At 40.9% G+C, this 27,619-nt stretch overlaps 1 protein-coding gene and 1 long non-coding RNA gene across 4 annotated transcripts in view; one reads left to right on the top strand and one right to left on the bottom strand.

Annotated features, from left to right (window-relative positions):
* Positions 1–22,967, bottom strand: part of BTRC (beta-transducin repeat containing E3 ubiquitin protein ligase) — a 115,583-nt gene extending 92,616 nt beyond the window's left edge. Inside the window, exons 1-2 of one of the 3 annotated variants that reach the window (XM_066323684.1) lie at positions 22,211–22,967; positions 5,687–5,755 (exon numbers count right to left, since the gene is read on the bottom strand). In XM_066323684.1, the coding sequence (XP_066179781.1) occupies positions 5,687–5,755; positions 22,211–22,507 (366 nt within the window). In that variant the 5' untranslated portion in view covers positions 22,508–22,967. The remainder of the gene's footprint in view (positions 1–5,686; positions 5,756–22,210) is intronic. The other 2 variants (XM_066323685.1, XM_066323686.1) reach the window with 2 other exon arrangements.
* Positions 22,557–23,968, top strand: LOC136364084 (uncharacterized). The gene is made up of 3 exons (XR_010744099.1): positions 22,557–22,624; positions 23,241–23,342; positions 23,667–23,968. It is a non-coding gene; the product is annotated as an uncharacterized lncRNA (long non-coding RNA).
* The last annotated feature ends 3,651 nt before the right edge of the window (positions 23,969–27,619 follow it).

Raw genomic sequence — 27,619 nt, 5'->3', positions numbered from 1 at the left:
AGCTGCCAAAACAGAATGAGAATATTCTTTTATTATTTATTTTTAGTAGATTTTGTGGGGCTTAGTTTTTTTCCTTTCCCCTATCCCAACAATGGATGCAAGGCATACTAAATACATAATTACATGAGAGAGCCACACAGCTTTCAGAGGAGCCATTCAAGTGAATTGTGTAAATAATATGCCTTTAAAAACCCTAACATATGAATACAGATTTACCAGTTATGAAGTAGTTATATACCTGAGAGACAAGAATATGCATTTAAAAAAAATTCTGCCCAATTATGAACTTACCAAGGAGACTAGCATGTCTCAGAGCAAATTAATACTTTCATAACTTTTGGAGAAAGTTTTTTGCCTGTTTTCACTTGAAAATAAGAAAAACATTAAAAGCTGTAAGTCTTAATTAAGACAAAAAAAAAAAAACCCAACCAAACACAGTCAAAGCCATAGAGTTAAATGTGCACCTCCTTGCATCCCAGACCAGTTTTCCACACTTATAACCAGATAATTCTGACTTTGTCACTGGCAGCTTTTCTTGAGTCTTTCCACAGTAAGAAAATTAATTTATAAAAACAAAGAGGCAACTGTAGTAATCCTTGGAGTGTGCCCAAGGGAAGGATCTTACACGGCTCAACCAGCCCACCAACCGTCAGCTCTTCTAGCTGCACATCTTGCACCAGAATCTAGCTGCACATATTGCACCTGTGAAGGGCCACATGCAATTGTTGTCACAACTAGTGCTTTGCACAATCCCTCACCTTCTATTACATTCAGACACCTTGGTCACATTTCCACAAGGATGTATGGGGATGATTCAAAGTGGTTTGTGCTCCTGCTTTGCCATAACAAAAGCTGAGCTATTGCTTTTGACCTTTGGACCACTTTTCATGAACTGCAAATCAAGCAAATGAACATTTCACTTTGGGAAAGCAGAGTGTTATCCTTCTGGGACAACGAGGGTCTGACTTCCAAACAATTAGGTCTCACAAGTCAGAGGCAGAAACACGCTGCTAGGATCCAATTGTAACACTTTTCCTAGATCCTAAACATAGTTAACACTGGACTTCTTACCCTGGTACAGATCACTGACTTCAGTGCAGCAGTTTCCCCGCTCACCCTCAGGGTGTTACTACATTCTGCCAGCTTCGCTAAGCACACAGACCTCTAACTGCTGAAAAGGGTTCTTTCTCCTTCAGACACCCACTTTGCATGTAATTGCTCAGTAAATTTTCCTTAACATAGAGTATTATGCAAACTCTTCTCTAATCTTCTGGTAACTCCCTAGCTAACAGTAACTTTTTACAAGATACTCCAGTTCACTAACAACTTTTAAATATCAAAGATAAGACCCATGGAAAAGTATTTACGTATTCAGATTATCCAAATAATAACTTACCTGAGTGGGATCTGGGAGGATCAAATCACAGCTTTTAGGTAAATGTTTGTGCAGAAATGCATTTCCCAAAGAGTGGTTACTGGAGTTTCAGCTTCTGTGATTTCAAGTCAACAGAAATTATATGCCTCAGCAAGGGGCCACTTCTGTCTATAAGGTGTACAAGATCCTCATCTGCCAAGTACTTGAGGGAACTTGCATGGATCATATCTTAATTCAACAATACTAATATTTTTGTAATTGTAGCTCTTTAATGCATGTGGTTGATAAATCTAAACCAGTGCAGCAGCAGAGCTTTAAGATTTAGGTGCCATACCCTTCTTTAAGGAGTAAAACTTGCAAAGACTTGTGTGTGCTTCTTTAAACAACACCAAATTTACTAAGAGCAATCTCACCGAGTTCTAAAGCATGAAACTACGTGAAGTCTTAAAATGGAGATCTTACAAGACTGAGCGCACTTGGCTCTTTGGTAAGCAAGAAAACACAGTTGCTACTAAGCTCCATCATGTCTAAGACCTTGGAAGTATCTTCTAAATGTAACGATTCTATAAATCTGTGTCTAAAGCCTGATCAATTCCAAAAAATTCCTCATGAGTTTGGGGAGAGTAACACAGCATCCTAAGGAATCTGTTGAAAACTCTTCATCTTGGAACATTTCTAGAATTTCTGTCCATTCTCGTGACACAAACTGCAGAGTAAAAACCTACACTGGTGGAGAGATGAAACGGGATTTTCATTTGATTTTTCCCTCATCTCCAGCTTTATTTAATTCCATAAAATCTCTCAGAGTTATTGTTATGCACCTACCACACTGAAGTGTTTCAAGGCATAACTGATATGCTGCATAGTGCTTGGAGGATATAATGTACTATAAGAGTGCCAAGTATTAATAAATGAACTGCAAAAAGAAATCTTATTTCAACTTTCCAACCAAAGACTTAGTATCTGAATTTTAAAAAGCGTATGGATCCACTGAAAATAAGTGTTTCAGATGTTAAGGAAAAGATGCTAAATGACAAAATTACAAAATCAAAATATATCCAGAATAATTTCACTTTTCTCTCAGCAAAGTGCAATTCTAGCAGAAGAATCCTGGTTTCACCACAGTCCTGGTTTTTACACTCCCTTTTCCAGCTGACTTGACTGAAGTGCAGATCATTAATATCTGAAGTGCCTTGTTTTGATTATACTGGCCTTTGCAGGTACCAATCTAGTTAAGGTATCACCAAGAATTTCCAGCATAAAACACATTTACAGGTTTATAACTTGGCTTTAAAAATTCTACTACAAAAAGACAGTGGGAGGCAGAAAGGCTCAGATGAGTGCATTACATTACATATCCTACACGATGCATACTTGCTCACAATGCTATGAAAAAGGGAGGCATTAGCTTTAACTCTGAATTACCATGTTTCAGAAGCCACCTCAAATGATACTTTTACTTCCTTGTTTATGTAATCGAAATAATGTTTTGTTAGTGTTTTACTTAATCAGCTTAAATCCCCAGTTTCCTAGTTTGGCTTAAATTATAGAAAGTGTCCATATAATATAGGAATTAAAATGTCATGTCTATTGACTATATTTATACACAAACATTTCCTCCCTTTCTCCCTTCAGAAGTCAATTGTGGCTTGTCTCCAAAGGATCAGCATCTAGGTGATGTGCTCGCATGTCAAAAGCTTAAATGAAGATCAAGGCTGAATAAACCAACTGTATCTTCTACAAAACAACAAACACCTCAACAGGAAAGAGCTAGAGTACAGAGAACAATGCAGGTTACTTAAAATGCCAGTCTTAAAGCAACATGTATTTCTGGCCACTGGTATTATATTTCCTCTAGCCCACATAAGAACACAATACAACTCTCCATTGCAGCACGACAACATTAAATATAAAACCTGCCATTAAAGGGCAGAGGGTAATGACATCACTGTGAGCAACCCATGCTCAGGTAGTGTTCAACTATTATCTCCAGTTTAAGAAGGCTGAAAATACGCAAATGCAGCCAGCACTGGTTTTAGATAAAATTGTCAGTTTTATGGATATTTATAGTATGTGTCCAGTCTTGCAGAACTCCATCTTCCTCCACCTCATCTGTAATATAAACTGCTTTTAGTCCACATTAATACAATGTGTTACTGGGATACTTCTCACATTCTGTGTAAGTCAGCCAGCAGATCAATACTCAGCCATGCTGAGGGAAAAAAAATCATTAAGTTAGGATCCTGTTAAAAATACAGACAGCAGGAGAATAAACCTGATGCACAGCCCCCATTCCATCTGGAAGCATATGTAGATTATGCTTTTACATACATCAAAAGTGGCTTTCTTTTCAATATGTAGTTTTAAGGAATCCTACAGGTAGTACCTTTGAGAGATATTCTATACCAAATCAAACTCACCTCAAAAAAATTTAACCTCTCTGCTTCTCATGAAAGCTCTTCCCAGGCTTTATATCAACTGCCTTACCCTTACACTTCCTGTGGTGAATTCACAGCACGAAATTGGAATAGCAAAGCTATTTCCATGACAGTATCTGCTGATGACAAGCACAGGTTTATAACTTTTCCTTGGATCAAGGAGTAAGAAGATTGAGATAGACATTAGAACTAATATCAATAAACTAAAAATCAAAGGGAAAGCATGCTTACAAAAAGTGTATTTTTCAAAAAGTGCAAGTTTTTTTATTATTTGAGGTTGCCTAGTGTAAAGCCTCCTTGGAAATTTCATTGTGCATTTTAGGTTTTTTACCCCCTTGGTATTTTTCAGAGTCCAAAAAACATATATCCCACCTGCATCAGAGCATTGGTAATACAAAGCTGGTCTGTTTGCCTCAGAAGTGAAAGGAAAACAGAACAGCCACACAATCCTCTTCCTATTGTTCTCCCAAACCACATAAGAAACAGAAAGTGATGCCATGCCCCATAGGTCAACAAACTTGAGCTCTGTGAGACAATAATTGCAGAGTTGAGATTCCACTGAGACACCTTGCCTCCGGCTTAGCAAAGTTTAAATCAAGAAAACATAAGCTTCAGTGTCCCAACTGACCTTCACTAGAGTGGACTTGAGGAGAGAGAGACAGAAACAGTCTCTCGGAAAGAAGCTCCAAAGCACACTTCACCTTTGCAGCACATCACTCATTCAAAGAAATGGTTTGCAAATATAAGACTTGATGCCCACCTTCTAATAGGTGTTCAAGCTCTGCTCAGTTTCACAGAAGTCAATATAAGTTGACAGCAGTAACCAGCCTGCACAATCAAGTTACTACCTACTGCTTGTAAGATACTGACACAAGACTGGAGACAATCAAAACCATCCTGTTAGTACCCTCAAAGAAACTCTCATATTTTAAGGGGATTTGCTGATGCCGATTTCCATTCTCACACTCTGCTCAAGTGACTTGGCTCTTTGTTTATGTTGGGCTCACGGTACCACCTTGAAGATCCCTTCATCACCATGTTTTGTCATTTCACAACTGCAGTTGCCATGACAACAGGATGCAGCTTATCTGTGCTGTTTTCATATTTCCAGTTTTTGTTGCCATAACAACACATTCTGGCTTTCTACAGAAACAGCAACTTTAAGCCATGTATTCTCAAGGACACAGGATTCATCATATATGTATGCTCATCAGAGAAGAGATCTGTACAGGCCATTTGTAAATTAAGCTATTTTTTCTGAAGGGGGATTTTTCACTCACCAAAGTGAAAAGCTGACAGCAATTGCTAGAGGCAGACTGCTGAGACATCTAAAGCCTGGCCTTTAATAATAGCCAAAGTAATATAGCACTAGGCCACTTCCGAGTGGGGACTCCCCACAGTGTCAGACTGTGTCAAACTGCACAATTGTTATGTGATGTGAGTAAGTGTCCATACTTGATTCACCCAGGCAGATCTGAATTAGATGCTAGATGCAATTCTCTTGAGTTTTAACCCAGTGGCCTCCCCATTATTACCAGCACCACCACCATGCAGCTTTGTGTTTGAAGGCCCATTTTAATTCTGTAATTCAAGCTGTTGTTGTAGATTTGTTGTCAGACTCTGACCCTCTTCGCTTCCAGGTGACTGCATTTTGAACTTTTATTTACAGGAAGTGCACATTCATCAGACTGGTGAGAAAATGTTATACAAACACAGCATGCATAAACACAAAACAGTGATGGCTATGAGGGGTATCAGCTAACATGGCACTGTAACTTCATTACACCCTCATTTATGTACTTCACTAATGAGACAAGCACAGGTGTCCAACACGGTCCCTCACATGAGATGAATAACAATAATACAGTCCAACCTGCTTTAGCCATGCTTGGTATCCAGAAGATATAAGTTGAAATCCATCTTTTGGCATGTGTATTCGGGGCTAGGAGAGAATAGACATAAAGAGAGACCTCCTTTTACACTGGGACCTAGCTAACCTAAGTCTAAGTTCTGGAGCATTTTAAACAATGCAGATTTTTTTAAACGGCATATGAAGATTTAGTCCCCAGATTAGTTCTTGTTTACTGCTCTGATATCAGCTGCTTTAAGAACACTTTTTTTAAAAAGTCACCATTTTTATGTTTTCCACCATTTTACGTTTCAGTTCAGTATATATAGGTATTTTTTTAAGACTTCCACAAAAATGCACTTGGATAAGCACAGCCTCTGTGGTGGGCGCAACAGCAAAGACCAATGACACTACATAAAAAGCAAATGGTGTCAAAACAGCAGTAGTCAAGCTATGAGAGGTTTCACTGTTACCATCCTCAACATGGTCAGACCAGACACTGGACAACACAAAAAGATGACAGAAAATTCCTGAAAAGGTGCAGCCTTAATACCAGGGTAACAGGTTGTTATACTTGCACACAGCCATAAATTATGCCTCAAATAGACAGACAAATATAATCTCCCCCCCATTTACTGTTTTCATGCTTTATTGGATTGAAGAAAAGGCAAGACATCAAATTGCTGCAGAAGTACCTAACATATATAGCGTAACTTAGAGCTAGGAAAAAGTATGCAACAAACCCTAAAACACTGCCTGGCATGACATTAATTGGTAGTTCAAAGATACTTCCACATTCAAGTGTATTCATGTGCTCCCCCTCCTAACCCCCCTCCCTCCCAAAAAAGGAGATGCTTAGAATTAAAACCACATCTAAGCAACAGGACCAGACAGAACATCCGCTAGCACCAAGTCCAGAGATTTTTCTTACTCCTGGAAACTACCTCATGATCCCTTTCTTAACTCACAGTACTTCCCTTCCATATTAGATGTGTGCTCCTACCACTCCTCCTGGAAGGGTGGAAAAAGCTTACTCATTTTCAGAATGGCTCTATGGAAGATGAGCTTACTCTCACTTGTTCTTGAGTCAACACAATATTTGTTTGTACAAACTGCATCCACTTTGGTACTCATAACACCAAAACATACAGTTTGTTGGAGAGTAAAAAAGTGTTACGGCTGAATGACAAACCTTCACACTTATGGTGGGCAGCCTTGGAATTTGAAAATAAAGTAAGAACTAGAACATACTAAAATCTTGCTTCTAAAGGGAAGTACACACTCAGGATTTGACAGTAGACTTTGAGCATTTGTTATTTTTGCTTCTCTTCAGTTTGAATTTAAATCCTCCTAAATCTTTCAAAGTAGTAGTAAGATTATGCCCTGGTGTCCTAGCCAATGATCTCAGTTGAACACGAATTTTAATAACTACCATTGTGCTGATAAATTAAAGTCAAGTGTGTCTGGTTACTGCATTCACCTGCTGCGTTTAGACTTGCAGTGCTTAACACATTAACAAACTATGTTTTAGGAGACTTCTCACACAGCTAGAAGCATCATCCTCCAAGACCTAATCCTTCCTTCAGTACTAACGACATGGGTGGTTAGTCTCTCTACGACTGTAAAATGGGGACAACACTCATTTAACCCACCTCACAGGTCTGCTGAGAGGAGCTCTTGACGTTTCTATGTGCTTTGGAAATGGAAGAAACTATATAGAATGCTGCATATCTAGCAAGAACACTACAGAAATACACATTTTACTTCTGGCTCAAGTGCTTAAGTTTCTTTTACAAATTAGCAGAACCCAGTATGCATCTATCCAGGGGAAAAAGAAAAAGTCCTCATAAACAAGCAGAAATAACAATAATTTGAAATCATTGTCAGAAGTAGAGAGACCTGAATACCAGTCTCAGATGAGGCCAAGTTCACACAACAAATTGTGATAACAGAAACAAATCGCATTCATAACAAATTGTGGAAAATTACTTCATTTCTTTCTGTTTCTGTCACCTCACCTACAAACTAAAGGATAACAGTCAAACTCTTTGGACTAGCAGGCTTCTTAACATTTGCTAGCCCATCAGTCCAGAGCAGTCTGAATAACTGATTTAAGACTTGAACCATTTAATCTGAAGACCCTGGTCCTGCAAATATGTGAGTGTATTAACAGATCTGTTGCAAACAACAAGATTACTCTTCACCAGAAGTGTTTCCAGTAGTAAAGATAACACCGTGTTTCTATTTAGACAACTCTTACAAACACAGCTCTTTGTGACTTGAAAGTAAAGTTGCTTGAGTATTGTAATAAGAACAATTAGGACTTTCTGCAGACTAGCAGCTACTGTAAACTCAATTTATTTTTCAATGCTGACAAGTGAAACATAAAAATAGGAGAAACTAAGACACATCACTCATGCCTCAAAACTGCATTTGCAAAATCCTCTCAATGAGGTATGTCTCCTCTGCATTTGAGAAACCTACCCTCATCTACGAAGAAATGAGAGACTACACAGAAGAGAAGCAAATTTTACCAGTATGAGGTACGTGCGTCATTACCCACATACAGCTGCTTATGCCAATTAAGTGGGATATTTGCAAAAGTGAGCCTCCATTTACATCAAAATAAGCACAATAGAAAAGCATAATTTAATTAAAATTTCTCAGATTGATGATTGGTTGCAAAAGTTTAGCCAATCTCCTAGATTCTGAATTTCTGTGGTTCTCCAAGGCACACTGTAAATGACCCCTAGGAATGCATTCTTCAGCAGAAAAAGGCAATTAAAGTAATACATCTGGTTAAAATATTCTGAATTGCAGTATCCCAGTGACAGCACACAGCACTGTAAGATGACTGTCAATTTAAAAAAATAAAATAAATTTGCCCCTCTTCCCCCTTAAAAAGATGTGGGACTCAGAAAACTGTCTTGTCTGAAAGCTGTATTAATTTATAAATCAACACTAAAATCTTCAATTATTATGATCCATTCAAAGCAATTCCACCAGCAATACAATTAATTGCCCAGCAAGACCTACTCATTTTTGTATTTTCATGTGCACACATCGTTTATGCTCATGGTTCAATACCATTCATAAGCACAGTATTTTCTCTTAGCATCTGCTCCAGCATTTTCCTTGACTAGAAGTCAAGGCTGCTAGGGGAATTTTGCTCTCTTTTTCAATAGCATTGACAGTGATTGCTTTCCCCAAAAAGTAACTCTGAAAGCACTATAACTGCTAATTTCTATCATGCTCTTTTGTGAATATTTCACATTTTGATTTAGGTGAGTGATTAATTTTATAATATAACCTTGTCTACTTCCTTTTCCAAGACGTTCATGTTTATTATTGAGGCATTGCTTTAAAAATGAGCCTTCCATTACCACAGATGGCTTATTCCACAACCATCAGCACCTTACTCACAGTCCTGAAATGCAATTTTACTGTGTATGAAATCTTTACTCTCTCTAGTCTTTCTGGTGCCCACAGAACTTGTTATCTATAAGTCAGCCATATATTAAAATTACATATATTGCATATGTCTATAAACTGGGAAGCCAAAATAGCTTACTTTGCTCATCTCTTTGTCTGCAACCCCTGCCTTTTTTTGCTTTAGTAATCTAGTCTTCCATTTTTACTCCATTTGATTTCTGCAGTCCCTAGCAAGGCCCAGAACAACAGAATAATTCTTGAGAACAAGTCAGTAATTTAAAATTCAGTGGTACCCTCTCCACTTCTCTACCAAGGCTGATTTTCAGAGGACATTTAATTACAGGCCTGAGTTCCTATTTTCTAAGCCTAAACACAACCCCTGAAGGCTTACAAGATTTGAGTCACAGCTGGAGCTGTGGTTACTATACAGTTTAAATATCAGCCTCTTTACTGTGCAATTTGTTTCGAAAATCAAATCAGATGCTGTGTCATAAACAAGTGCTAATTAAGTACTGAGCGGAAATTGGGCTTTTTTGTGCAAGAAGGGTTCTTAAATATCTGCATCTTCACTTCCATAGGAAAGGATAAATATGTCAAGAATGATAATTATAAAAGGAAACCTACTATGGTACTTCCAAGGCAGTACTGCTGTTTCTGCATTTCATCTGCTTCCATGTAAGAAGAAATGAGGGGAGGAAAAAAGTTAAGACCTTGTATGAAATATATATGTACTAAGGATCTTATTAATCTGATCATATCACCCATAATGCTTGCTGTTCCCTCAGAGAAGACATTCACTCTGGGTTCCCATCACACAGGATTTAAACAAGCAAACTAAACCCATCTCTCTCCATCACTGCAAAGCAATAATGAAGCTACTTATATTACCATTTCTTTTAAGTCATGATTTACACACAGTATTTATTTGACAATAGCATTGAGTTCATTAGATATAACACCTTGTTTGATAAATATCAAGTGAAGAACAGGAATAATGTATTTTAATACTCTGAAGGTTGCCTCTGAGTAACAATATTCACGACTCCATTAACTAACAGGCTCTCGGCTACAAAAGCAGAATTAGATCTGTCAGTCACTGACATGGAAGGGCATGGCCAGTTGCACTGAAGATTGTCCAGTTGAGATGACTTCCACAGCAAAGGAAAGTATCCCCCGTGGCCTAGAACTTGTAATGAGTTTGCATCCATTACAGCAATAAACTGAATTCCTATTACAGAATATACAACTTCACGGCCCAAACAGATCCCTGACTCTACTGCCCAAAGCAATACTCAAAATAAGGCACAGTAAGATCAGTGGACTCCAATTCTACAAAACCAAACACACAATTTCAAATCCTTTCATTGCTTTTAGCAGAAAAACCCATGAGCTATCTGATCCTAAATGCTTAAGTTACCAATATTTAAATGTGTACTTTGTGAGATTTTGTAGAAAGAATGAGCAAACACTAAGTCAGCTGACTGTCAGGTCTCACAGTTGGATACAAACTCCTTCAGAAGGACACAGCACTCTGGAACAGTAGGCTCTGACTGCCTGTGAACTTAATGAGTTCACCGCACGTGGTGAACATGGCTACTCCAGTCCTTTAATGAATCTGCCTGACTCATCGACTGAGATCTGCTCAAAACAGACTCCCACTGGAGACTGTGTATTTATACTCCTTGACAGATAAATAGATGCAGGGTTTTTTTATATACTTCAAGAGCAGCAGCAACCAGGTAAACTACTTCTGTAACATGAAACACCTGGATACCTTCTTTAGGGCTCACAAGAATACTAAGCTACAGTATTGAAAATGAAATTGAGACCCATGACAGCACTCCATTAATCTCCGAACAAAGTAACAGCAAGATCCACAAACATGCTTACTCTAGCACTGTGGAGATTCTCTTTGTGCCCATGCTTGATTTCACAACCATTTAACATTTTAAGTATGAAATTCAAGTGCTATATTCAGCCTCCTTCAAGACTGCAAGATCTGTGGTGAAGACCATTTCTCATGCTACTTTCTGAATTTGTGCCAGGTAAGTGTCCAACAAGAACAGTAACATTCATAGTGCAAGCATTTATGTATAAAACAGCAGCTGGAAGCTTATCCAGAGTATTGTGTCTCTTTTTTGTAAGCCTGTAGAAAAGTCAGAGAGCTCACCTGAAATTCAGAGCATCAGGAATAGAAATCCCTGTACCTTAAAAAAAAAAAAAAAAAAAACAAAAAACAAAAAAAAAAAAAAAAAACAAACAAAAAAAACCCAAAAAAACCCCAAAAAACCAAGGTAAACCAAATTAAGTTTGGAAAACTAAAATCTCCATAATCAGCATAAGAATCTACAGTATTAACTTTCTGATCTCCTGCTGGAGGTTTAGGTAACAGACAAAAAAGCATGCAGGAGAGGTGAGTTACAGGTCTGTGCCAGCTGTCCTGGAAGGAAATCTGCACTTCACACATTAAGCAGACAAATTTGTAAAAGGAATACTATTTTTTTCTAAAGAGAAGGAAACACTTTGAAGAGCACACTCCAGCACTTCACCACATTTTCTGCTTAGCTACTGAGCAGGTTTCAGCACTAGCCAAACATTTTCCTGTTCAATAAAGTAACCAAAACTTCCTTTTCGCAGGAAGAGCTATTCTGTTCAAATACATTTCCCTTACAAAGCACTCTGCTACAATTACAATGCAGGACCTTTTCACCCATCAGAAGTAACTTGGAATCTGTAACTAACTGCCTCAAAAACTTAACAAAGTATCTTAAATTTCTTTTCCTTATGTAAATACCTTGTACCAAATTCAGCTCCACAACAGTTCTCAATTCCTGGCACAGGATGCAAATGTTCCTTTGGCTTAACGAGAGTAAATTCCTCCCTCAACCAAGAAACACCAAATCATCACCTGGTGTCTTGGAGGGCTTCAGAGTGAAGCAGGGGCAACAGCAGCAGCTAAAGACACCTAATGGGCAGCCCCTGGTAGCCGCCTCACTCAGGACAACCATCAGTAATTCCAACCAGAATGAATCTAAAATGTTGCAGAAATGACTAGACAAAAAAGAAAAAAACAAAGCCACAACACAGATAAAGAGTATGTCCTGTCTCTCAAGAAAGGAAATCTGCTGAGATGAGTACTGGTAACTATTGCCAAAATGAAACAGTCACCATGGGAGGCTAAGTAAATCTACTCCCAATTTAGAACAAATGAGAATTAGTGCTAGACTAACCCAATCTTCTTCTATAAGAAGATCACTGAAGTCCAGACAAATTAGAAGTAGTTAAGCATTTGATAGATGACATGTAGGAAGTTACTAGTTAAAATTAAGAGGATTAGGATTAATACCAGAGTTATAAGGAGGCCAAGAAACTAAAAACTGTAGACCATCACAGGCAACTTTGAAAAAGGAACCATTAAGCTGTACAGAGAATGATCCTTGTTGAAATCTATTATAATCCTTGAAATTAGTGTTAAATATTCTCACTAATGGCTAAAATACTCAAGAATTACCTATGTGCTAATGAAATTAAAGAGAATCATAAATATATAGGACAAAGGATCTTGAAGATTTGGTAACAGAACTGACACATGATGCATATAAATCGAAAAGTTACATAATTTCCATTATAAATTAGGAACTCAGTAACTGAGAAGAGGGAAAGAGGCCTTGGGATATGTTACTCATTAGATAATGACGGCTCACCCATAAGATCTGGCCACGGAAATGGCAAATACTACTATAGGATATTGTATAAAGTAAAAAATTCCCAGAAGAGAGGAATCAGGATCACTGCTTTAGTGCAAGGAATCCATAAAATATTTCCTGGAATGTTCTGTATAGCTCTGGTCATTCGTGTTTCAGGGAGACTAATCAAATTTTGCAGCTGTTTAAAAAGGTCTACTAAGATGATCAGAAGTTCCACAAAATGTCTTACAACAGAAGAAAATATAAATTAAAGAATGCTGGCTTAGCTTGACCAGATCCAGCTCAGAGTAGAATATGACTGCTCTCCACAAGTATCTGCAGATGAACACACGGGAACAAGGAGAGCAGTTTAAGCTCAAGGACGCTGGTGTATGAATAAATTAGCCATGAATGGAGCTAAGCAGGAAAATAAGAACTAGGATTCTGACTTCCAAAGTAGTCAAATTTGGAATAGCTCTGCAGTGGCACGGCAAAGAGAATTCCACTTAGCAACTGCTTTCAGTAGTTTGCAAAAGCTTTAGAGAGTACTTTGGTTGCCAGTATCAGATTTGAACCCAGCCTCCACAAGACCTATTCCAATCCAACACCGACATGTGTCTTCTCACTGATGGGCCCTTTATCGTCTCTACATAAATTCTTATTTTAAGGTCAGTGACACTACAGGAACATCTTCTTGTCAGTAAAAGCTTGCAGGGTATTTATGTTTGCTTATAACAACAGCTGTAACAAAGTACTAGAGCAATACACTTCACTGGAGCCACCCTAGTCAAGGAAGAAGTTACAAAAAGAAAAGAGAACATAGATTTTTGTCCTTTTGAATACATTAGCAACAGGGAACACCTTCTGTCACATTTGAAAAGGCTGTTAACATTATCTGGATTTCTTTCTGTTGAGATGCTTTTAAGACCAATCTTCTAAAACAAGACCAATCCATCGTTTCTCAAGACTACACCCCCTTCTCATTGTTCTAATTTGCAGGAGATGAATGATAGCTGGCTGCATTTCTCCATCATGCTGGCAGTTTTGGCATATAAGAAGGAAGGGCATTGAGCAGACCCAGTGAACAACCCCCTGGGAGAATCGCCAACATCTTCCTAATAGACAGAATTCAAGGCCAACTATCCATAAACTAAAAGCAACTCCCACATAGACACTGGTCCATTCTCTATTGCTTTCACAATAAATTACAAATGATGTGTGTAGAGAGGGAGACTGACTACATTGTATGACAGACTTTCATGATAGACCATTTTTCTCTGAAACAACTAGAGACTGTTCTGGTTGCTGTATGGGCAAGCCTGGAAACATTCAGACTCTTTTCTAGTCAGCATACAGTCCAGCCCTGAGTAGTATCCAAGCACAGACTGCCATCACCTTTCTCTACAGTGTTTCATCCATCCCACTATATTTGGGGAAAAAGAACCCCCTCAATTCTGTAATAAGAGCTATGTCCTAAGATGAAAATATCATGAGAGAGTATTCCTACAAACAGAAAATACCCATGTAGGGCACAAAGCCAGCTGACAAAATTCCCACCAGAGTTCTGCAATGGCTGCTGTTACCCAAATTCCCCGTCTACCACCTTCTTCAGGTCTGGCTTGCTCCTTGCTTCTGAAGAAGATAGGTCCATCTAGACTACAGTTAAAAGAACATGCTATTATTTTTCTGCTAACATACTCCTGCAGTTAAGAACTTCTTCATTCCTTTGTAGCATGCCCCTGCAACCTTTCCCTTCTCACCATGGTATGAAGCAAATTAAACCAGCATTAGGCCTTTTTGCTGCTTCTAGTCCAAACTGGTTACTCCAGTGGATTCTGCCAAGAGGCTGCATGGCTCCTGCCCACAGACTGTAAACACTTCTGTCCTTCCCTCAAGAAGACAAGAAAGATCCCTTGCTGAGCTTTCCCATTCTTCCTCATTCTCTCCTTTCTGTTGCTCTCATCAAAATGACTGCACAAGACCCTGTTTTAGCAGTGGGGGAAAGGAAAATGAAATCAGACATTTCTCAATTTTTAGTACAGAGGAGGATTAGAAGTAGCTAGAGAGTGCAAAATTATGATCAATCATTTGCTTCCAAGCAAAATCACTGCGGAAAAGTGAAATAATGTAAAACTACAAGTCATCATGTCTGCTTCTGAACCCTTCTGCCATCCCAGCTAACAAATGTGGCTGTGCACAAACAGTGGCAAATAGGCTGAGCACCCCTTGGTTAATGGGACCACGGAACTTGCACATCAAAGAGAAAAAAAATGAATTTTAATGCAGTTTTTAGAAATACTTGTCATTGTTTCAGCATTGCCATTTAGTGAATGGGACCGATTTCTCTCTCAGTAGGGGATGATATTTTAATGATGTAACAATGTACTTTCCAGAAGAAAGACAAGCCTCATGAGGCAGATTAAAACTAAGAATATTCAGATCCCATTAAAATCAGACAGTTTCAAGCCATTTTTAAAATTAATTTTGTTTAATGATAAAATGGGTTATCTTAACAGGTGGCTAGCCAATTGTAAAATTAACCAAAACATGGTCAGAAGCACAAGGGTAGCTATTAGAAGAACTGGTTTCTTTGTATTCTGCCTTCTATTAACAGTGTACCATATCACCCTACATAAATTCCTTCAATCCATGACCCCCGGCAAATTTCTAAGCTTCAGCTTCCTCTTTCTGCAACCAGGGGTAGCATTTGTCCAACACCATTTCCCCAGCACCTCGGAAAAACCGGCATTAGAAAGCTCTGTTGTTTAATAAGCAGGAAATATTTAATGTAATTCCCAGGATGTTTATTTTCAACCATTTCTGTGGTACCAAGAAGTTTTTCACAGCACTAATCAGTATCCTGTCAGGGAAACAGCTTCATATTTGATTGCTTATTAATTGTATTTTAAGGAGTTACTCTTTAGCTGTAGCCACTGGACACTGGTATGCTACAACTAATTTTCAGCTTCCACAGCTGAATGCACAGTGGATTCAGCCCTTCTGTGCAAAATCACTTAAAATGTATAAAGAATACGCCTTGTTGAGCATCTCCTGAATTGTAAGGAAAAAACTATGAAGACTGAAGAAAATACTCAGTACTGGAAATACCAGTTAAGCTTGCTACTGAAGACTGGTAAATATTACACAAATCTCACCAGTATGCATGGAGTTTAAGATGACACAATATAAGCAGACAAGGAAGTGAGAAAACAGCCTATTCCATCTGCATTGATGAATTTAGCGTGAATTTTTTTATACAAAAAAGCAAGCTGCTTGGCTTGCTGGGTTTGCTGGTCTTAAATGTGACCCTAAATACTATTGCAGTAGTCACTGAGAAAATGCATATGCCAAGAATATATGACAGCCCATACAGATGAAAAAAAAGTCAGTGGAATCCCTTCACACAATACTTAGTGAAAATTCCTAATTTCCAGGTATAAATTACTCCCCTTGTAGCAGAAAATAAGTATCTTTCATTAACATGTTTTATAATACAAACAAACTATCAACACAGTAAAATCCATAGAAAACAAAATGACGGACGAACACATTCACTTGACAAACATATCCACTCAACATTTGTATGTCAGAGATACTTTCTGATCCTCACTTAAAATTTTTGAGTTTTTAGAGTGTGCAGTGAATTTCAAATGAGACCAGACCAGGAAGGTTCCTCAACCATTTACCTTTCTGTCTCAAAAAGTTAAATGCTTGAGGAAAATTCTGCTATATCAACAGCCACTAGCACTGAAAACAAAGAAGAGAACAATGTAACTTTATATTTAATCTCATTTATGACCCAAATACCAGAGCTTGGAGTATTTCCAGCGGCCAACCAAAGATGACCATTTGATTTTTTCTTCATTAGGCACCTCTTAAAGAGGTGATCTCCGAAAACTGTACATTCCTAGCTGTACATTCCTATCTTACCATGATACACAACTATGAAATAATTTTATTTTCTTCCTCTAAAATCCTCATTACCTTTTTCTATACCACAAACCCTTTTAGGATACTGAGAATGTTGAGGCCACCACACACCTTGTATCTTCCAAAGACTATTTAGGAAGCCCTTTGCCTCAACCAAACTTTGTGGTTAGAACAGTCTGCTTCATCTTACTAATGAGAATGATAATTTAGTATCAAATACTCATGAGGAATTATAGCTCTGCTGACTGGCAAATAATTTGCCAAGGCAGATTAGTTTAGCTGCATAAAATAAATATCCACCTGCACATACTAGCACTAATCAGGGCGTGAAATTAAACTTTTTATTCAGTGGGAAATAACTGCTGCAAGGCGGCGATTTAGTCTGAGAAGCAAATATTAAGGTCAGCCTATTCTCTCTGATGTTTATAGTACATATTACAGTGTGGAGAGCATGGTGCAACAAATTTGGCTTTTTAAGTCTATGAAACTAAATACTTCAGTGATGCGATAGCAAATTTGCCATTTGCTTTTCTAATTGCACGCATTTAATGGAGCAAAGTGGCTGAAATGAAACATTACCAGAGAAGTGAGGGTGAAGTTACCAAAGGCCTGCATCAAAGTGAAGAAAAATCTACAGCAAGAAGTTTGAGGTAGAAGAAAATTAATCAATGTTTTCCATACAATGTACTAGTCCCAACAAACACCAAAAAAACCAGGATGCTATTTCAGTAGCATTGGAAAACTGGTAAGTGTATGTTTAATATTCAAGCAGGATTTGCAACCACACATTTAAAAGGCAATGCTCTGCTATCCCAGTTTACAAAATTATTCTCATTGATTTCATTACATCCTTACTTTGAATACCCAGGGTTCTCTGCCACAATGTCAATGACACAAATATGTTACTGGGAAGACTGCGAGGTTCTCAAAGATTTTTTTTAAAAATAGCTAACAAATAATAGGTCTTAAGAATCCTGGTCCTGTTGACACCATGAATGACACAGGTTCAGTGCAAACAGAGCCTCTTTTAAAGTATAAGCCTTTGTCCATCTGTTCTATATTTATATATGCACAGCAAGAAAAAAAAAATTCCAACTTTCTAACACTTCAGCCTTCAATTACACTGACTATTCTTTACTATATTATCTGCCAATTATGTGGGAGCTCCTACAAACATGCAAATATAAAAATTAATGAACTTCAGAGTTTTCCCTCCAAGCCACAATCCAAAACAAAACCAAACAACCAAAAAAACAAAAACAAAAGCAACCAAAAAACCTCAACAAACAAACAAAAAACCCACCCCACAGATGCATCTTAAAACACAACCAGAAGGCTCAGATTCTCTTGTGAAAATGGAAGGCCCACCAGCAGCTCCTAGAATCCAGTCATTCAAAACCAAAAGGAAAATGGTATTTGGGGAGTGAAACAGAAGAAAACCATGAACACTCAGACTGACTTCTTCCTATAAATGAGCTAGGAAATAAAGTGAATTATTGTTAATTAATTAATTCATGAAAGTTGAGAAAGTGAAACTCTTTTAAGGATCATGCTTTTGCCTCTCAAATGGTCCTAGATGGGACCCCAAAGTGGTCAGGTATTGTTCCAAGCACTGTTAATTAAACACAACTGAAGTTGTCACTAGTCCATTCAAGAAAACAGATGTCGCTTCATAGAGCTTTGATATTTTTCTTAAATACCTTTCAAAATGAGGAACAAAAAATATGAACTCTTATAAAAAGAGCTTTATTGTATTTTTATAGCATATTACATACCTTGTAACAATCATTCTGTTAAGTGTGAATGTCAGTTTTATTTTCTGTCCCTTTTTTCCTGGCTATTTACAAGCTTTGTAAGAATCGTTCCTTAATTAAGTCTAAACATAGTTTTATATAAATGGATTCCTGGAATTAAAAACGTTCAGACTTAAGAAATGATTGTTACAGAGACTGTAACAGGCCGTAAAAAAGAATGCCACTTTAAACAAAGATTTCTCATTTTAATTAAAAAGATAATCATCAGAACATTCGTATACTTAACAGAACCATTTGAAGCTAGTTTGAAAAAATATCTACTATTCTATGCAGGCTTATGTAGTTTACTTTATATGACATTTAATCAAAGTCTCAGTTGAGCCTATCACACTCACACTTTAAGTACTGTATCTACAGTTTCAAACACTTATTCAAACTTGAAAGTTACTTATTGGACACCTCAATTTCTGGGAGTTTTTTAAATGACTATGACTATGGAAATCCCATATTCCTGAATGCATAAAAGCAGAGCTCTCTATGGCAAGGGGACTTGGGTAGGACTTCTGTGTGTGTTTTTTTAGTTTAATGGGCACAGTCACCTCTCTCTTTAGCTTGTGCATCAGTCTCTTATACACTGTACTTTAGAAAGAGTGTACTTTCATCAGTAGGACTGTACAAAAAAGAAGAGGCTGAAGTGAACTAAGCTTCCACTCTGGTAAAATCCTTGCTGCAGCTGCAGAACACTGGACTTTTAAATTAAATTACATTAAAAGATTGTATTTTAAACCTATGAACCATCTTTCATTAAAAAAAAAAAAAAAAAAAAAAAAAAAAAAAACCTCAAATAAAACTTTCAAAAAATGATGTGCAGAGCACATGATACAAGACACTCATTCACTAGCGGAAACAGTCTTCCCTTGTGGTATTTGCTTAGTATTGTGTAGTGTTAATACACAGCAATTTAATATCAGGAATAAATTAGGTCTTTTTAAGACATAGAGGTAAATTGAGTAAGCAAATGAAATTAAATAAATAACTTAAACCTTAAAATATTATACATATGGTTCCTGACCACAGATAACCAGGAAACTGGTAGCAAATATCAGTAAAATGCAATACTGCTCCACTGGCAGATAATGTAGCCAACACCAGGCAGTGAGAAGGCAGCTGCCTTCTACTCCCATCAAAAAGTTGTACAGACATGAGCATAAAGAAAAACAACAGAGTACTGTTTGTCTTTCAAAGCATCAAATATAGATGCTTTAAAGCAAAATCATTTCATTCATATTACTAGCACTGGATGAAACTTTCCCATTACATTTTTCAGTTAGAGTCAGACATTAAAATGAAAATCAGATCACCATGTCCATCTTGCCTGATACCCTGTGATTCAAGAGAGGTACTCAAAGTCAATGTCAAAAATTAAGTACTGACATTTTTAAGTGGAAAAAGGTATTATTTTCTAGAGAAGCATAAACAAACCATCACCTAGAGAGCTGCTTTTCAACATGAAATTAAACTTACTCCAACCACATAACAAAACCAAAACTGTCTCTCCTGCCTTTGATAATAGGCCTCATACCTCCAAAATGTATTTGAATATTTACCTACAATGCTCCTTGGGAAGTTCTCAGGGAAAATCAATAATTAATAGCAAAGCCCACCTCGAGCCAAACTGTGGGCCATGTAATAAGGAAGATGCAAACGAAGCATATCACACACTCAGATGGACAAGGTAATCTACTGTGAATGATTCAGCATTAGCTGAGAGGATGCACGAGCTGATCTGCCACCTCTGTGTGGACAACTGCACCAGTGCCATTACTGCAGTGCCTGAGCACTGTCTGAGCGCTACAAGGCAGAGAGAGACATTTCCTGCAAGGGCCAAGATGATGCTCACAACTGATTCCTCATGTATCCTGATGGATCTACCTGGGCCACCCTTTCAGGAACACCAGGAGACCCCACCAAGTCTGACAAACACTTTAGTCCGTCAGCAGAGTTTAAGTAAAGAGCCGTGTTCTGGACCAATACATGCTAAAGCAAAAGCCTGAGAGGTGCTCAACAAAACCTTTGCTTACTCTACTCTCAACCTGTAAGCAAAAATACCCTAAAAAGTTCAGAATGGACAGAGGGATTAGCTTTTAGCTCTCAGTGCAGCCTGCTCTTGATAATTCTTCCCTTTATTTGGTGCTCTTAACAGATGCATATCCCAGAAGAGCAGCTTCTTCTCATGGTCATGCCTCTCCCCAGTGTCAGGGAGCTCTACTGTTTGAGCGGGACACTGCCAGCTGCAGGTTGGACAGGGACTCCCTCAGCCTCCAGGCCCCATCTTACAGATGATCTCAAACCACCGGGAATAAGTCCTTGAATGAGAATCTTAGCACAGGAGGTGAAAAAAAGTAGCGTATCACAAGTCAGCGTAGTATGTTCACAATACTGTGTGGCAGCAGAAAGGAATGTTCCAGCAAAAACTTTTTGGGATGTGAAACTCGCTATCTAGAGGCAAGTTGTAATTACCAAGCTTGGCCAAACACACGTGCAGCAGGATCTGGGACACTCCTTTGGCCAATCCCACACCAAAGAGGGCCATTCATTATCACTAATTGCTGCCTTGCCTATTCAGGTGTCCAGAGTATTTTTCCACTTCACCTAGCTGAGACTCTATAAATCTGGAAAACTTGGAGACTACTAGCAAACAGGTCAAAAAGTCTCAAGGGAGAAACAAGTTCTTTCAGATTAAAAACCAAAAGACAAACAAGTGTTTTACAACTAGAAATTAAAATTTACAACTAGAGTTTCCTCAATTTCATTTTGAGCATATGTTCTGAAGATTTAATAGAATTCCTTCTGCCTGATGAGCTCAAGTTTAATTCTGTGCCACTAGAAGCACTAATCCAAAACAAACTTTTAGCAAGTGTTGCCAGCCATTGAAATTATATCCTTAGGGAAAGAACAGTTTGGGGCACCTGAAATTTACATTCCGTTTAGCTGGCAACACTTTGTTTTCATTTCTAAATTTTACATTTCTGGCCAAAACGCTTAGAAATATCAACAAAGGAAGAAAAAGAGAATGAAGCTACAGTTTAAGTGCACAATGCCACGAATCTATGGAAATTAGCCATGTTTGAAGAGCATCTTGGATGCATGTACTGTTTTCCATACCAAAGGCCAACTCAAAGCCTAAACAAGGTACGTGCTCCCCGCAGTCACTATCACTGATATTCTGCTGCAGCAGCAGCTGAAACCCTCGAGTGTCAGTATTTAGAGATCTCGCAGTAGAATGGGAGGAAAACCAAAATTACAGAGGGGTAGTGAGCATTGCAGAAGGATCGTCTAAGGTGCACAAATAAAGAAAAAAAAAATCCAAGAATTACATGCGCAAAGGCTGCTGGTGCCTGCGGGCCCCTCTGCCAGGTCCTGCCTCACTCCAGTTTAACTTCTCCCGCTCTCAGGTGGCACCTGCAGCCCCCTTCCCCTCCTCCCAAGGCTCCCTTTGCCCGGATCTGGGGACCCTGCTCACTGCCCTCCCCGCAGGCAGCCCCCCTCCCTGGGCCCCGCTCGCCACCTTCCCCCGCCCGCCAGCCCAGCGCCCTCCAGCCCGGCCCGGCCCGGCCCCAAGGCCCTGTCCCCTTCCCCACAGCCCCCCGCCCCAGCCCGCCCCGGCCCCCCGCTCCCGCAGCCCCTCCATACACAGAGGTGCCCACCCTCCCCGGCCGCCTCCGCCAACCCCCGCGGCCCCTCACCATGAACTTGAGCGCCTTCTCCTGCAGGACGGCCTCGGCCGGGTCCATGGTCCTGCGGGGCCGGGCCGGGGCCGCCCCCCCGCTCAGTGAAGGCCGCAGCCAGCGCAGACGGGAACCTGCGCTGCCCCGCGCCCCCCCACCTCGCCCCGCTGCCCGCACGGCGCATGCACCGCTCCGCAGGCCCACGGGAAATGGAGTCCCCGACCGCGTCCCTGGCAAAGGTCCGACCCGCCGGATAAAACTACAAGTCCCGGCAGGTTTCGGGACTGGGGGTACGCTGGGAGCCGGCTGGTACATGCGTTGTGCGCAGTGCAGGGGGCCGCCGGGGGTTGTAGTAACATTGCGGCCGTGACGGTGCGCGATGCGGCCCGGGGTGGAATGGACGCGGCCGCTCTGGGCGGGCGAAGGAGGGAGGTGAGGAGGCGCATCCCGCAGGTGCCGTGTGGGCAGTTTCCAGCTGCAGACCTTCCCTGGGGTGGAAGGTACGGTGGCTCCTGAGCCACAGCCCCGCGGTCTCAAATGTCCTCCCCCGGGAGGTCTCGGCTGCTCCCACGCTTTGCTCCGGCTGCGCGCCGTGCCCGCGCACTGTCCGTGCTCCAGTCGGTTGTTGCTGGTAAACCCAAACAGAGCCCCGTGCGCTGGGTGCCAGAAATGTCTGGTGAAAAGTCACCAGACCGAAGGTCCGCAGGGGACGTGAAACAGGAAAATTTGCAGCACTGGAATGGATCAAGTAGGGTGACATCATTCTTGAGAGATGTTTGAAGCCTTCCTGTACATAAGAAGCCTCCCGTGGTGCTTTGGTGCCCTTTGATCAATTTTCCCTGAAAGTTTTCTTTGCTGTACTAAGCAGCAAAGAGGAAAAAAAAAAAAAAAATTGATCAGCATTCCTTGACTAGCAGCTGCACGTAGACAGGAGAATATCTACCATATCCCCCTCTGTTTCTCTGTTGCACACCCTACAACACTAGCTCAAGTGGTAGCCATTGGTTCTAATCCTGTTGTTTATTAAATTTGTCTCATCTTTTTCCAGTTTTTCTACATTTTTCACAGTGCCCAAAAACTGAGCCTAGCTTGTATGGAGCAGCAGAGATGAACTGCTTCCTGTGGTTTTACTACCAGTTATAAGACCCTAGTAAGTTTTTACTTTTCTGTAGCAAACACAACACCGATTTCTAGCCAGTTTATCTATCTAGTAAAACACTCAGGTTCTTTTACTTGCTGCATTTATATATTTGGCTCTGCATTTTAAGTGAGATACTCTGAATTTCTTCCTATTTCAATGCAAAGAAGCCATCCACAAACATCAGCACTTGCTTGCCCATATGCAGCTCAAACCCATTGTTTTCATTCCTGTGTTTGACACAGGAACAAAAGTGAAGCTTCAAGCAGGTACAAAACCAGTATCTCCTGAGTACCAGTCCTTTCCCTCATTTTCTCTAAACACTGTCTCCTCCAGATTTTCAGGCAAGAAGATCAGAGAGAAAACAGAGGATGCAGAGAATGTGCCCATTACTGGATTCCTCCCAGGGACATGTGACTAGGTGGTGCCTCATGATCCAGTGCCAGGAGTGTCTGCTGCAGCCAGTGACCCAGCAGAGGTGACAGGGAATGTCAGCCTTTGCAGGGTGTCATGCTGGCAGACTATGCTCCCAGAGCAGTGGTCTAAGAGGAGGAGGAAGGGATAACCTAATGTTCTCCCTCTACAATCCCAGAGCATAGAAATCTCCCAAATAAAGCTTCCATGTCACCAGGACAAAAGGCTGCCATTCTTGGACCGACCCAGCCGTGCTCTTGGCCATCATACTTTAAGCCCAGACTCTAGCAGTGAAATGCCTGAAATGCTTGGCTCTAGTGGGGCTGGGCACTTTCCAGACTGCTGACAGCACTGAAAACACTCACCACAATTATATAAATAACAGTAATTATAATGAGGGAATCCTATAATTACAAAGGGAGGGCTCCTGTAACAGCACTGAAGGCAACCAGGGGCTGCTGGTGCTTGAGGCAGGACTCTCCTGTGTCTCCTCCTTCCAGGCATCCTGCAGCTGGCTTGCGATGTAAATGGATCCTCCTGGTAGCAGTGTGGCAGGCTCAGGGCTTTGACTGCCTGGTTTATTTGTCAATAATATCTGATGCTGGCCTAATTGTTGGAAAATTGGAAAGTGTAATGCTTCAGCATTAGACACCAGAGTCCTAAAGCCCTCCAGGCTGATTGAACTGTCTGGACTGTAACTTTACAGGGGATTAACACCTCTGAACTATGTGGAGCCAGGACTAATGAGTGTTCAGGTGCTTGACTTAAACTTGGTGGTAGAAGGTCATGGCTTGGTTATTCTGCCACACTGCCATCAGGACCCCAGAATGCAGAACCACTGCAGAGGGACAGGGCAAGAGCCTCAACCACAGCACAGATTGAGGAGAGATTGAGAGAAGCAGCACTTGGCCCAGCAGCACTGAGCATGGAGTAATGCCTTATTGTAGGAACCTCACCTGGATCTCTGTATCTGCAGCCTTGACCTTGTGGCCCCTTCCCACTGTGGGGTGTTCCCTGAAGCTGAATGGCCAGCTCTGCACCCACCAGCTCGCTATATCTGTGGCCAGAGGAGAGAATGGTTAGCACACCAAACTATGACACCATCAAGGTGTCACATCACAGAGAAGGCAAAGAGACACTGGAGAGGTCTGTGGTGCGTAAGGCAGGGAGAAGGCACATTTCGACAGATTGACAACCAAACAATTATTTGTTTGAATTGCAGGAACTGGGTGTGTGTAGTCAGTGCTGTCTCTGCCACAGTAGAGCCACCCTGACCAGCTCCTCTTACTTTTCATTGAAACAGCAACCAAACCCCCCCTCCCTGCCCTCCACCCCCTCACTGCAGAGCACGTTGCATGAAACGAGCCCATATAGTGCTCAGGGACCTCACCATCCTTCCAGATGAAGGATGCTACCTAACAGTAAAGATATTACTGTGATTATTTTTGCAATAGCATATTGCTCTGTGCATTCTGGACTCTGCGGACCACATCCACGCCTGGTGTAACGCCATGTTAATTTGCTGTGGCAGTCATTAATTGGGTAAGGAACAGCTGGTGCATTGCTTCAAGTGAAGCTGATTGGGTCAGTAAGTTGGTGGTTAAGCAATCTACAGCAGGTACAGCCCTACCTTTCTCTGCACTCCGGAGGGGTTTCACTTCTTGTCCCAGTGACCCATGGTGGAAGCAGCGAGATTTGGCCATGAAACATTAGGGAACTTTAATCAGTGCCGTTCCTTTGGGCATTATTGCCTGAATTTTTATATTTTGAATAATAAAGGATGATTTTAAATTAAATTTGTGGAGTCACCATCTGTGTGTGCTTGGCCTTGCTTTCCTCTACTTTGGCAGTGCCTTGGCTTCATTCTTTCCAAGTTGGAGCAAAAAAGAAAGGGAAGTGAAAAGAAGGGAGTTCACTGAGGGAAGAATGTTTTGTTGTTCCCTTTGTCCTGCAAGAACTTGGCGGCAGCAGTGGCAGCAGCTGCTGCTGGGGCTGTGTTTCACAGTGGTGAGCACACAGGCAATCTCTGATAGCATGAGTGCTTGTGAGAAGGTGACAGGGACCCCTGCACCCAGAAACATCCCAGTGGTTCAGCTCAGCCTCTCCTGCCCAGCTTATCCCTGACGGTGGCATGTTTCACACAGGGCTCTGGCATCTCAGCTAAAGGCACTTGGTGTGCAATGGTCTGGGAAAACTGAGGGCAGAATGGCTCCCTGCAGCCTGTGGGCAAAGGGGCTTTTTTAGGACAAAAGGACGCTCAGTCATGCAAGAGCAAAGGGAGAGAGTCCAAGACCACACAGTAGGAATTATGTTCACTGAGCAGGACAGTACTCATTACCTGGTATAAGAAGATGTGCAAGGCTGCACGTATGGAGGGGATGACCAGAGAGAAAGGCTTGTCTGCAGAGAAACCACAGTAGTGTAGGCTGTAGATTAACATTTACAGGTTGAGCTGATTGTATCCCTTGTGCTGCTGGAAAGGGGAGCTTTCCAGAGGGATATCCTCTCTGCTGTCTCTGACAGCCACATGCTTCCTCCTCTCACCTTCTCCTGGCTCCAAAACCTGTTTGCTAGCACAGTGAGCTGGTTTCATTCACTATAGTGGCAGAAAAATTATACTCAGGAAATATAAACTAAACACTTTGCTGGCAAGTCAAAACTGGCTTTTTTTTGGGACCACACTAGTGGCAAAGCTACTATAAGGGCAGGTAGGACCAGGGCAGGGAAGGAGGAGACTGGTCCTTCAGTTTTTGGGAGCTGCTAATTCAGCAAATAGAAGTTGGAAAACCTTGTCTTCGCACTTGTCAGGGTCCCCTGACCCTCCTGGGCGTTGAGAGCCCTCCTTGCACTAATAGCATCATCATGGATGGCCTAGGCAGAGTTTCTTGGACATGGCAGATCCTGGGAATTCAGAGTCCTTACAGGGATCCTTACAGGGATTGAGCAGATTAAACCTGAACTCACTCACAGTTTGCCATTTTACCATGGTGCTGCTCCCCCACCAGATTCACTTGGCCACTGGGAAGCAGTAGATGCTGAAGCCCTGGTCCCAGTCCTCTCCATAGACTCCGTAGCTGCTTTGTTTAAAATATGGATTAAAATAAATCAGGGCAACAACATTCTTGCACAGATACTATACTGACTGTTCAGCAGCCTTCCCAGTCTCCGTGGTCTTGCAGAGGTCCTGGTGTGGAGCACCAGGCTGAGGCACCTACAGAGACATGCACTCCGACTCCCAGCCAGCCAGGGGCCCCCAGCACTGATCTGGAAGTGCCTCTTTACCTTTAAAGCAGCTCCTTCGCTCTCTGAGGCCTTACTGCCTCCCTGGGATGTGTCCTTTGGTGTTTGCAGCACCTTCCATCGGCCCGTCCTTGACACAGCAGCAATGACAAATTCATCAGTCCTTCGGCAAGCAGAGTCCAGAGGAACATTGCTGGGAGCTCATTGCTGCTGCCTGAAGGGTGGCAGAGGGAAAAGAAAGATTTCTTCTTATGAGGACAAAAACCAAACCCAAACCACCAAACCTGACCCAACAGAACAAAAACAACCCCAACAAGTACCTTGTAGTCAGAACAGCCTTTTTAAGCCTCATGAATATTTAGTTTGTCCTCATGTAAAATATATGACTTTGTGTAAGGATCAGGCAAAGGAGGTGCATGATTTTTTTCTGATTTATGGGCCCAGCAACGGATTATTCATAGCAGAGCAGCTGTGTGGAAAGATTCATCCACTGCAAAATGTGATTGTACATCAGGCAGTGTGAGGGAACAGAGCTATGACTAATGGCTACTTTACATATAAATGAGAAGGTTTGCGCTAGGAACTGTAAAAAAAATACAATCGTTCAGCTGACGGGCCTGGCCTCTTTATCGCAA

This window comes from Sylvia atricapilla, chromosome 8 (assembly GCF_009819655.1).
Source record: "Sylvia atricapilla isolate bSylAtr1 chromosome 8, bSylAtr1.pri, whole genome shotgun sequence".
Classification (NCBI taxonomy): Eukaryota; Metazoa; Chordata; class Aves; order Passeriformes; family Sylviidae; genus Sylvia; species Sylvia atricapilla.
The sequence above is the reverse complement of the archived record's forward strand: the minus strand, read 5'-3'. Positions and strand labels throughout refer to the sequence as shown.